The sequence below is a fragment of the Jaculus jaculus genome, chromosome 1 (genome assembly GCF_020740685.1).
Source record: "Jaculus jaculus isolate mJacJac1 chromosome 1, mJacJac1.mat.Y.cur, whole genome shotgun sequence".
In the NCBI taxonomy this organism is placed as follows: Eukaryota; Metazoa; Chordata; class Mammalia; order Rodentia; family Dipodidae; genus Jaculus; species Jaculus jaculus.
The window spans coordinates 18,285,600-18,297,894 of record NC_059102.1 but is presented as its reverse complement, the minus strand read 5'-3'; the positions used below and the strand labels follow the sequence as shown (position 1 = coordinate 18,297,894).

Sequence of the window (12,295 nt, the reverse complement as noted above, 5' to 3'; positions counted from 1 at the left end):
CTTTGGAGCTTTGCCTAATAATGACTTCACTTGTGCTTGGCCTTCCAGCAGAGAAATTAAAATGGAAATGCATATTTTCTAATTATGCACCCAACCCGGTTGCATACTGGCAAGCAGAGCCACACTGAATGTTAAACTGGGTCTGCACAATGGCAAGAGTCTACGTGACATCAAAGTTTCCCAAAGTCACTTTCTGAATCATGCGAGGGATAGCCAAGACTCCGATCACTAGTATGTAGCTATACACAATCAGAGGCAAAACATTTAAACATCCCAGCATGGTATTTCCATTTAAATCTGATTACAGTGAAATAAAACTGTAGCCATTAAAGGTTTAGAAGAACTACAAATACAAGCAGTAAAAAAAGACAGATAGTAAATGAGGTAGTAAAACATTTCAGCAGGGCAAACAGTTTATAGCATTCATTCAGTCTTCCCGTAGCAGACTGTGAGATTCACCACACACCCGCACCGTGCTCTGAACTCCACTTAAACCTGCAATTAACCTTTCACGCCTAATGAAGCTGTTTTCCTGCAAAATTAAAATATATAGTGGTGTCTGCTTTTGCACAGACTTGGGAGGAGAGCATTTCAAAATGAATGACTTTTCTAAGGCTTCTGTTCAAATGTAAAATGGAAGTGTTTGTATATGACGTGAGAATGTTCTTTCCAAGGCAATTCCATTTGATGTGCAGTATTTTATTACTGTACTTATTAATTGTTCTGCATAATTGTAAAAAAAATCACACACCAGTAATTTTATGATTAGATTGTTACTGCTAGAGTCTGCTATTACCATTTCCAGTTCATTAGGGAAAATCAGTTTTCCTAACAATCACTGAATTCCTGATGTTTCTCCTTGGTGATTTTCCTGCAAATTTGGTGGTTTAAGAATATATATTTGGGGGCTGGAGAGATGGCTTAGCGGTTAAGCGCTTGCCTGTGAAGCCTAAGGACCCCGGTTCAAGGCTCAATTCCCCAGGATCCACGTTAGCCAGATGCACAAGGGGGCACATGCGTCTGGAGTTCGTTTGCAGTGGCTAGAAGCCACTCTCCTCTCTCTCTCTGCCTCTTTCTCTGTCTGTCACTCTCAAATAAATAAAAATAAACAAAAAAATTTAAAAATAAAATTTAAAAAAGAAGATATATTTGCCATTTACACGTTTGGTTACTATACTAGTTATTGATGTTTCTTTCTCTTTAGCCATGCTTGCACATGTTTAAGGAGAAACAGGGGTCTTAAATTTTAGGAAGCAAATCTTAGTAGTCTCAACTGTTGCAGGTGAAAGTCTGATTTTGGCACATGCTCTTCCTACTTACAAAGTACTTGTGCAAACTGTCGGTGTCCAACTCTAACTACTGGGCCACACGGCCACTTGCTCTCTGGAATTGTGATGCAAAAGTCCACTTTCTTCACAGTGGATGTGCCCTGTTCTGTGTGACCTGGTGATGCACTGCATTAGCAAGTGCTACTTTGAAACTCCAGGAAGCCATGGAAAACTGGAAGAGGAAAGAGAACGTAGACTTTCTTACTGTCAAGGGTTGACTTCGAATTTAAATAATCCAAATGTCTTCGTGTCTGGCATCTAAGAATTAAAAGTGTAAAGAACTTAAGCTTACAACAAATATCTAAGCCCAGCATTTTTATTCAATCTAACAACTGGTGTGTTTTGATGTAAATTCTGCTAGCCTGCGGCATCCCTGTATCATCTTGACGTGGTAAATGAAATTCCTTTAGACCGCCAGTCTAAAATAATGAATTGTTCCCCTGGTTAATTGTATTGCTTTGATAACAAGGAACTATGCTTAGGCCCAGAGAACACAATAAGTGGATTTCATCAGATGATTGGTGTGACGTTTTGAAAAATGATCTTCTGGAGTGACCTGATTTTAATGGGGCTCTAGCACAATCTGTGAGGGCCACTGTGTTGGATCGAGTGGATGGCACGCTTCCTCCTATGGAGCAGACAGATCATACTGGAAAACCTCTCACAAGGAGGAGCCCAGCATTGTAGACCTCACAGAGCTGTTGCTGAGGCCACCACAAAAATAAATAATAATAATAATAATAATAATAATAAATAAAGCTATTCCTCATGTTTTTAATATACTTTTTATAAAAATCCAGAAAAGATATCAAGTTATCCATATCTTTTCATCATCAGTGTGGAAGAAACCCATAACCAACAGAATGGAAACAAGAAAAAGCTTCATAGTCCAAGAGCAACAGAGTTCCATGGTCCTTTGTGTTCTGGTCAACTCCTCGGCAGGCAGAGGGGAGGGAGCCTCCGGAGGGCGAGATGGAAGCTGCCACTGGTCCCAGGTTGGACTGCGTTGGCTTGGTGCAGGTCTCGGTAGGCTGTCTAGAAGTGGATCGATCTGCACAGTTGGTTCGGGTGAATGTTTGCCTTTCTCCAGCTGGAGAAGTGGGAGGCATGAGCACCATTAGCAGAGGTACCAGTTGTGATCCAGTCGTAGGCATTTTGAGCAATGGTTTCAAGGGTTTGTTGCTGGACTTTGTGCACTGAATTCCTACCATCCTAATGTACGGCCGCCTGCTTTCCTGGATTACTCTTTGTAGCTAGTGAGCTGGTTTTCTGGGTAGGGAGCTGCTGGTCGGGTGGTAAGGTCAGAGTTAATTTTTATATGCGCTCTGGCTATTATTATCTGTGTAGTGTCTCACCAGCATGTAAATGCTATTACTAGGAGATGGGAAGGAAGTAATATTATCTTTGTTTTAAGCTAGTAACTTGACTTCTTCCCTTGCTAATTAACATGTATATATGTGTGTATATATATATATATATATATATATGTTTGTGTGTATATATATATACACCCATAAGCCCATCCCCAGCAATACACTGACTCCAGAAGGCATTAGTTCCCAAATCTCCATCAGCTGGTAACCTAGCATTCAGAACATGTATATGTGTGTGTGTGTGTGTGTGCGTGCGTGCGTGTGTGTGTGTGTGTGTGTGTGTGTGTGTGGATAGGTGTTTCGAGGTAGGGTCTCACAGTAGCTCAGGCTGACCTGGAATTCACTATGGAGTCTCAGGGTGGCCTCAAACTCACGGTATCCTCCTACCTCTGCCTCCTGAGTGCTGGGATGAAAGGCGTGCACCACCATGCCTGGCCAAAGTTATATTTTTTAAAATAACAAAGCATGTTGGAATAGAGATGGCTTCCTCTTCCCAGACGCATGAACTCCACAGTTCAGGAAGAAGGGCCTTGTCTGCTGGCTGCTGTGTGAAGGCCTCATGTAAGTGGGAGGAGGGCTTGGCAATCTGGATGACCCTGGTTATGGTAGCTTCCCATCTATTAAGCATGAAGAAATACGAAAGCAGTTCTGAAATACTTGCCATTTATTTACCTTCTCATTGCTGGGTCATACCACCCAACCAAAAGTACCTTATAGGAGAAAATGGTTTATTTCAGGTGTATAGTTTTGAGTGGACCCTTGATCAAAGCAGAGATAAACAACAGCTCACAATATCACACAAGTGCAGCAGAGACAGAACAGCAAGAGCCCACTGGCTCTGAATGTATCTCAGGCTAGATTGATAAACCCCAAGATCTGCTTCCACCAGAACGCCTCGTCCAGCAAGTCTCCACTTCCCAAAGACTCCATCAGTTGAGGACAAAGGGAAGCTTAATCAAGATACCTGAGGCTGAGGGGAACAGTTACACTCAAACCACACTACATTCAAGAATATATGTATGGGGCTGGAGAGATGGCTTAGTGGTTAAAGCAGTTGCCTACAAAGCCAAAGGACCCAAGTTTTATTCCTCAGGAACCACATAAGCCAGATGCACAAGGTGGCACATGCATCTGGAGTTTGTTTGCAGTGGTTGGAGGCCCTGGCATGTCCGTTCTCTCTTTCTCACTCACGCTGTCTCTGTGCCTCTCTCACAAATAAATAAAAATTTCAAAACTATAGTTAGGGATGTAGAGATGGCTTAGTGGTTAGGGCATTAGCCTGTGAAGCCAAAGGACCCAGGTTCGATTCCTCAGGACCCACATAAGCCATATATTCAAGGTGGCACATGTGTCTGGATTTCGTTTACAGTGGCTGAAAGCTGTGGCACTCCAATTCTTTCTCTCTCCCTCTCCCTAAAATAAGTAAAATAAAATTTAAAAAATATTTTTAAAAGTATAGGTGTGTATGTGTGTGTGCAGTTATTATAACTGTTGTGATTTTAATCAGTTACAAGACTCATAAAGAATATGATGGGCTACAAACTAAGTCTTCTGATAAAGGACCCAAGTTTAATTCTAAATGAAAACCTCATTTGACCTATGAACAAGATAAGTAAGACCTTGGGAAGGTGCCCCTGCTACAGTCAGGTTTGCATTGGTGGCAGAAATCACCCGACCAGGAGCAGTTTGTGGGGGAAAAAAGAGGTTTATTTTGGCTTACAGGCTTGGGGGTTGGTGTGTCATGATGGCAGGGAAAATGATGGCATGAGCAGAGGGTGGACATCACTCCCTGGCCAACATAAGGTGGACCACAGGGACAGGAGAGTGTGCCACACCCTGGCATGGGGAAACTGGCTATAACACCCATAAGCCCGCCCCCAACAATACACTGGCTTCAGGAGGCACTAGTTCCCAAATCTCCATCAGCTGGTAACCTAGCATTCAGAACACCTGAGATTATGGGGGACACCTGAATCGAACCACGACAGACCCTGAGTATCCTCTCTGAATAGAAAAAGAAGAGGCATGTCACTCCCAGACTGTACCATACTGACTTGCTTTCATGTAGAATCTGGAAACTGCAGTTGATTGCTCATTTTCATAGGAAAAGCTCAAAAAGCTATCAAATGCAAAGCATGCTTTACAATTTTATTTGTAAATTAACTGAAATATGCTTTATGATTTAGGCTTTTCCAACTCAGTGTATTTCCAGAATCATGGATGGACTTGAGCATGTTGCATGTGACAATGCTGTGAATAGACTTTGGTCTTCATATACCCTGAAATGCAGAGATGTGGTGACAATGTTAATTACCACTCACTTTCATTTTCTGGCAACTAAAGGTGTTTACTTCTGTCCTGGTGCTATATCTTCTGAAAGGGAAAAGGCATTTCTCAGACCTGCTTTGAATGAGGTCATGCAGTCATTTAATGAATGACATGGTGTCATATTTGGCTGCTGTGGCCATTGAAATTAGTCTAAGTGTTCTGTGTCCACACTATAGGAGACATACATTATTTGTCATATTTGGCTCTCTCTGAATGAGGTGGCCAGGAATGAACTAGCAGGAAGTTGGCAATTATGACAAAAGTAGGCCAGAAGTGTTTGTGGAAACGTAAGACTGACCTGAAGTGAACTTTAAGTAACATCACCAAAGTCTGTGATTTTTTTAAAAATTGAATTAATGGCATTCACCTCAATGAAGTAAATATCCAAGAAACAAAGCATCTGCTGCAAATGAACCCAGGCCAGCAGAAGAAGTTCTGGAAGCATCTGTAGGGGACACTTCAATTGTTCACATTGCCTTTCAAAGGTCAAGAACACATTTTGTTTTTGTTTTTGTTTTTCAAGGTAGGGTCTCACTCTGGCCCAGGATGACATGGAATTCACTATGTAGTCTCAGGGTGGCCTTGAACTCACAGAAACCCTCCTACCTCTGCCTCTCGAGTGCCTGGGATTAAAGGTGTGTGCCACCACTCCCGGCCCAAGAACACAATTTTTATTTGAATTTCAAATCTGTGTGTTACTTCTAAAAATCTTAGAATAATATTTAATATTCTAAAATGTCACTTTTGTAGTAGCCCTTGAAAAGTAAATGTGTATGATTAAATTAGCTAATGGGTGTGGTTATTCAGTCCCTCTCTAACACCACAAATTACTCCTCTACATTTCATTCTCTTATGTTTCCAAATGTACTTGAGGCTCCCTTTTTGGGAAAACAAAATATGAACTTTGTATAATCAAATGCATCCAGGTATATTTCATCTGACCCTAATGCTTCCCTTGTGTAGATAAGCTTACTAATCTCTTTCCACTGATAAACATCTTCAACTCTGGGGCTTCTGTCTGCTGACCACACACCTGCTTAACGTTAAGGCTTCCTCAGTTATATACAGAAATAACTCAGATTACCACAGTCTACTTTGAATGAATCTAACAGCATTTGCCTTAGAAACACATTTTGTTTTACTCAAGAATTATGGGATGCTCTAGGAACAAAACTGGGTACATAATTTTATACATTAACATATTTAAATAAATTACCAATTTTCAAATAAAATTCAGTTTATAATAAGTACACAGTATTAATAATATACTGTCATATGCTACATATTATCTTAATATATTTATTAATAAAATATATTTAATAGGGCTGGAGAGATGGCTTAGCGGTTAAATGCTTGCCTGTGAAGCCTAAGGACCCCGGTTCGAGGCTCGGTTCCCCAGGTCCCACGTTAGCCAGATGCACAAGGGGGCGCACGCGTCTGGAGTTCGTTTGCAGAGGCTGGAAGCCCTGGCGCGCCCATTCTCTCTCTCTCCCTCTATCTGTCCTCTCTCTCTCTGTCACTCTCAAATAAATAAATTAAAAAAATATATTTAATATATGACAGGATTATATTGACTATTTTATTATTTATTAAGTAAAATTAAGAAATTAGATTACAAATTATATAAATCCAGGCTTTACTGTCCTTGACTATCTACCTACCTTTTCTTGTCAATCGGACAGTATAACAAAATTAATGTGATGAAACAGTATTTTGAATTACCTGTGATAGCTACAGACACGCTGTTGTGCTCATATCCAGACAATAGTACATGACGTCCTTTTCGTACATTTAAAACATTTATCAGCACATTCAGCAAGTTGTCTTTCCCCACATTCATTTATGCATAGCACAATTCTATCGTTAAGATGCATTACTCTTTTTAAAACAGAATGAGAGAAAGAAAAGTTAAACCAAAGAAGGGGAGAAAACATTTGCAACATGCATACCTGATAGAAGACTTGAGTCTAAATTATACAAAAATCTCTTAACACTCAACAAGAAAATAAACAACTCAACTCAAAATACACAAAGGATCTGGACAGATATCTCACAAGGAAGACAAGCAGATACTCGTTAGGAATTATAACTTAAAACAGCCAGTGAGAGACTGTTTCATACGTATTTGCTTTGCTACAAGTCCAAATCACTGACCTCAGGAAAACTGGAGCTTGCTTCATTGCTAATGGTTATGCAAGATAGTAAAATCACTTTGAAAGATGGTCTCATATAACTTGCACAGCTATCACCCAGGATTACCTTATGATCTAGCAACCATACCACTTGATATTGATGAATTAGAAACATACATATCCTCATAAGACCTTGCACACAGGTGTTCATGATGCGTTTGTTCATACTTGCCAAAAATTAGAAACAAGAATAATGAAGATGTATTTCAAGGGGCTGGAGAGATTGCTGAGTGGTTAAGGCATTTGCCTGCAAAGCCAAAGGACCTCGGTTTGATTCCCAAGGACCCACATAAGCCAGATGTACAAGGTGGTACATGCGTCTGGAGTTTGTTTGTAGTGGCTGAAGGGCCTGGCTCACCCTTTCTCTGTCTCTCTCTCTCTGTTTCTTTGTGTCTGCCTCTTTCTCTTTTGTGCTCTCTCAAATAAATAATTTTTTTTAAAAAAAAGATGCTTCAAGAAAGCTTGAACAAACTATGATAGCAAAATAACAAAGTATTATCCAGTACCTAAAGAAATGAGCTACACCCTTCCCCCGAAGGCATGGAGGCACCTTAAATTTGTATTCATCAGCTTCCTGGCATTACATTAACATTCCTGAAACAACTAATTGTAGTGGATAGCTTCACATTACTAAGATGAACTTCCAGACCAAACACAGTTATGAAAGAAGCTTACAGATACAGAGGAAGTCCCATAATGGCAGAAGAAATTGGCCCCCTTTTAAAGACAAGTCAAAGAACAAAAAAAGCTACAACACACATAAGTACATTTCAGGCACTCCAGGCTCCCTGCATATCTTTAGATTGGAATTTCAAAACTGCCCCCACACCTTAGGGCTGGACCCTAAGATCCCACCCAGTGACCCGCTCCTCCAGCCAGGTGGCAGGAAATCCAAGAAGTTTTAATGAACTCCTTAATCTCTTAGGGGGCATTTATTCAAGCTACCACATCAACTTAGAGAGGAAAGGTTCATTTTGGCTCACAGGTTCAGTGGTTCTAGTGGGTGACCAGGCACTCAATATGGTGGTCGGGTTGAGCGACAGATAGCAATGGTGAAAGGCAGTAGTAAATAAAACTACAACTGCCTGGCCAGGAGACAAGAGGAAGAAGGTGAAGAGGCTAGGGCTGCACAGTTCCCTCAGGGGCACAGCCCTGGTGACACAGGATGTCCTACAGAGTCTCACCTCTTAGAACTCACTCCACCATTTCATACTAACCAAACCTTTAGCACATGCCTTTGTGAGCATTCAGTATCCAAAGTACAACAGATGAATATCTTTTTAAAATTTTTTCTCCCTTTGATTTTTTTGTTTGTTTGTTTATTTTTAGTTATTTATTTGAGAGCAACAGGCAGAGAGAGAAAGAGGCAGAGAGAGAGGATGGGCATGCCAGGGCCTCCAGCCACTGAAAACGAACTGTGCGCCCCCTTGTGCATCCGGCTGACGTGGGTCCTGGGGAATCGAGCCTTGAACCAGGGTCCTTAGGCTTCACAGGCAAACGCTTAACCGCTAAGCCATCTCTCCAGCCCCAGATGGATATTTTTTTAATTATTATTTATTTATTTGAGAGCGACAGACACAGAGAGAAAGGCAGATAGAGGGAGAGAGAGAGAATGGGCGCGCCAGGGCTTCCAGCCTCTGCAAACGAACTCCAGATGCGTGTGCCCCCTTGTACATCTGGCTAACGTGGGACCTGGGGAATCGAGCCTTGAACCGGGGTCCTTAGGCTTCACAGGCAAACGCTTAACCGCTAAGCCATCTCTCCAGCCCCAGATGGATATTTTTGAGTGAACGAGACTAAGCTGCGGAGCTATGAGCTCTGTGTGATTCCAGACATGGAAAATCCTGGGAAGGGAAAACACAGAGACTTTAAGCAAAGGTCAGTTGTTGCTGGAGGCTCTGGGGAGGAAGAGGCGTAGCACAGTAATGCTTGGGGTGGGGTCTTCCGGGCAGGAACAGGTCTGTGAGATTCTGTGGATCTATGGCATGCTTTGGTCCAAAGTCATGGTCCCACATAATAGAGAATCCTGACCACAGGTTTTAGGGAATATTCATATATCAATATTAGTCCTGTTTTTCTATAAAATATAACTTTTCTTTTTCCAAATCTATTTATTTGAAAGGAACATGAGAGAGGGTGAGTATGGGTGCACCAGAGCCTCTTACTGAAACAAACTAACTCCAGATCCACTTTGTGCATCTGGCTTTTTGTGAGTACTGGGGAATTGAACCCAGGCCAACAAGCTTTGCATACAAACATCTTTAGCCACTGAGCCATCTTCCTCGGGCCTGCTTAAACTTTTATTTTACTATTGATATAATGTATTTTATTTGAGATATATATATATACACACATATATATACATATATATATACACACATATATATACATACACACACACACATATACATATATATATACATATATATATATTATACACACATATACGAATAATGAAAGTTTCTAAATAAAAAAATTGTGTCTTGTGTTGAGACTTAGAAACAATGATTCATTTCTACAACTGTGATGTTTTGTCAAGCACTGCACTTGATTGTTCAACATTAGTCAACCAGATCCTTGGCTTCTCTGCCTGTGATCTTCACTACTTAATAACCAACAAACAGCTAAGCACTTGGAAGCAGGACCTGCGTCTCCTGTCGGGATCCCAGAAAGGTCTAAGATCATGTTAAATCCCTTTCTCCTTTCCTTGCAGGCCTTGCCATTGCCAGTGCCCTGATAGACATTTCACAGCAGAAGCCTTCTGACCACAAAGACAAGACTTCAGGAGTCCGGAATAGGAAACATCTCTCCACGCGCCAAGGAACCTGCGTGTGAGAGTGGAATCCACGTCGCTGTATTCTGTACTGAATTCTTTGCAAATGCCTTCTCTTAAAAGTTGTCCTATGGCCGTGGGCTTATAGGGGTCAATCTCTTATGATCCCAGACCTGAAGACAGTCCCTCTCAATGGGCAATGTCCCAAGTGGCCAAAGATGTCCATGAGTTTTGTAAAAGTAACAGTATTGATGGTCAACAAGTGATAAAGTCAGTTTTTACAAGTATCTTAGGCCTATCATAGATCACGTTAACTTACTATGGAAAAAAGATTGTATATTGTTTCTTAATGCAGATGAAAAATATGTAATTCATATAAATCGACTGTTTATATCCCAAGACTTTAAAGAAAGACGTTTTATAATGCCTGAATGATGAGAGATGTACAGTTTTTGCCTCATTAGTAAACTTAGGTCGCCTGTATATGAATAGGAAGTAGACAAGTCATGATGGCTTTAAATGCTGTCATACCTCATTGTATATGTGAAAGTATGGCTTTGATTTAATAGGATGTAGGTAGTGTATTTAAATATTTTACATGACCCTATAATATCCAAAATGAACTTGAGAACGTAACAGTTTGCAGCCTAATGGGAATGCAGACAGAATGAATCTGGATGGCCATGGGCTAATTCACAGGTGGTTTATTAGGATTCTGAGTGTACAGGCCGTTCCTGTCGCCCATGCCAACTGCCTAGCTCATTATCAGAGCTGATAGAGCATGGGAAAGCCTGTCCAACAGTCAATTTTCCCTTTCTTACACACACACACAAAAAAGTCACTAACACCACAACCTGAGGAGAGCTGGAATGGTCACTGTATAGTGTACAGCCTTCTCGTCCAGCACAGTAAGTTATTTACTTCAGTCCTAAAGACAGATCAGCGTTTTTATGTGAACGTGTCATTTTCTTTTGGCCTTCTTCCTCTATCTGATAGATTTTATTTACCTTTTACAAATGTTATGAAATGTCTTTAAAGATAGCCCCTCCCAAGCCCCTTGTACCACCTGCTAGAATGCAGAGGAGGCCTCAGTGTCTGGCTGGCACCAGCAAGATCTCCATTTCAGCATGAACACATTGGCGTCATGAGAGGAAGTCTACCATCTAAGAAATAAGGTCATTGCTGGCCACCTCAGAGCATTCTTAATGACTCAAAACCCTGAATTATAGCAGACAGAAAAACATCAAAGAATAGCTTTCACATCATTTATGTCCTAATGTTGATCACTCCTCACTGAAGCTCACAAGTATTAACAGACGTAGACTGGAGTTGCATTTTTAACTCCAGCGGGACTACAGGGTACGTACGGACAATGACCAAGATATCCAAAGCTGCTGTATACTACATGGTTTTGTTCCATATGGAAGTCATTTAAATCAAATTGATATTTAGTACTTGACATGTACTTTTCATGTTTTTTGGATTTCTGGAAGACAATGACACTTTACAGTTAACGCCTAGTTACTTGCATGCCATGGTTGTTACGGGAGCAGGCTATGACCCTATTGTGATATTAAATATTTATTTCAAATGCCATGCATACATAGTCAGCTGAATTTGATGAGGATTGAATGTGCCATGTAACAGAAATGATCATGCGATATGTACTTGCATCTTATAAAAGACTGTTAGGTTGCACCTGACTATTGTCACTATTTTGATAATCAGGCATTTATGAATATAGTCTATATTCCTTATGTCAGCATGATAATTTTACTATTTTCCATGCACTAAAATAAGACAAATTTGTAGAGTAGTTTTAGTAATTTTCTCTACAGCTTGTGGGGGCTTGCGCGAGCAGGGGGGGGGGAGGGCTGGTGGCTGTTACTTCCCTAAGACATTTTCTCTAACAACAACAACAACAAATCAGTAAGCTGTTTGTAAAGGTCTCCTAAAAGCAAGTAATTTTATTAGATTTTTTTGGACACTTTAAATGTTGGTTTTTCTCATGTAATAATAAATTGACAAAAGTGGTGACTACAAAGGTATAATCTTTTTAAAATAAAGCAATTCCCTAATTTGCTTAATTCTAAAATCATTGGCAGTAGAAAAAGCATACAAAACCGAAGTAGAGAAATGTCTAGACCTGTGTGTAAAACATATTCCTACTGTTTTTACAGAGAGTAGCAAGTGATATTTCTGTGAAAGAATATTCAAGTTTTATCTACCTTGAATCCCATCAGGTTCTAAAGCTTAAAACTTTGAATTTTAGAGCATTATGTAATGTAAATGTAAAGTCTT

At 40.5% G+C, this 12,295-nt stretch overlaps 1 protein-coding gene across 1 annotated transcript in view; it reads left to right on the top strand.

The window, feature by feature from the left end:
- The window catches only part of Atrnl1 (attractin like 1), a 752,002-nt gene extending 739,926 nt beyond the window's left edge, over positions 1–12,076 (top strand). The window contains exon 29 of the mRNA XM_004659313.2: positions 9,935–12,076. Coding sequence (XP_004659370.2) covers positions 9,935–10,056 — 122 coding nt within the window. The 3' untranslated portion in view covers positions 10,057–12,076. The remainder of the gene's footprint in view (positions 1–9,934) is intronic.
- Positions 12,077–12,295: the final 219 nt, after the last annotated feature.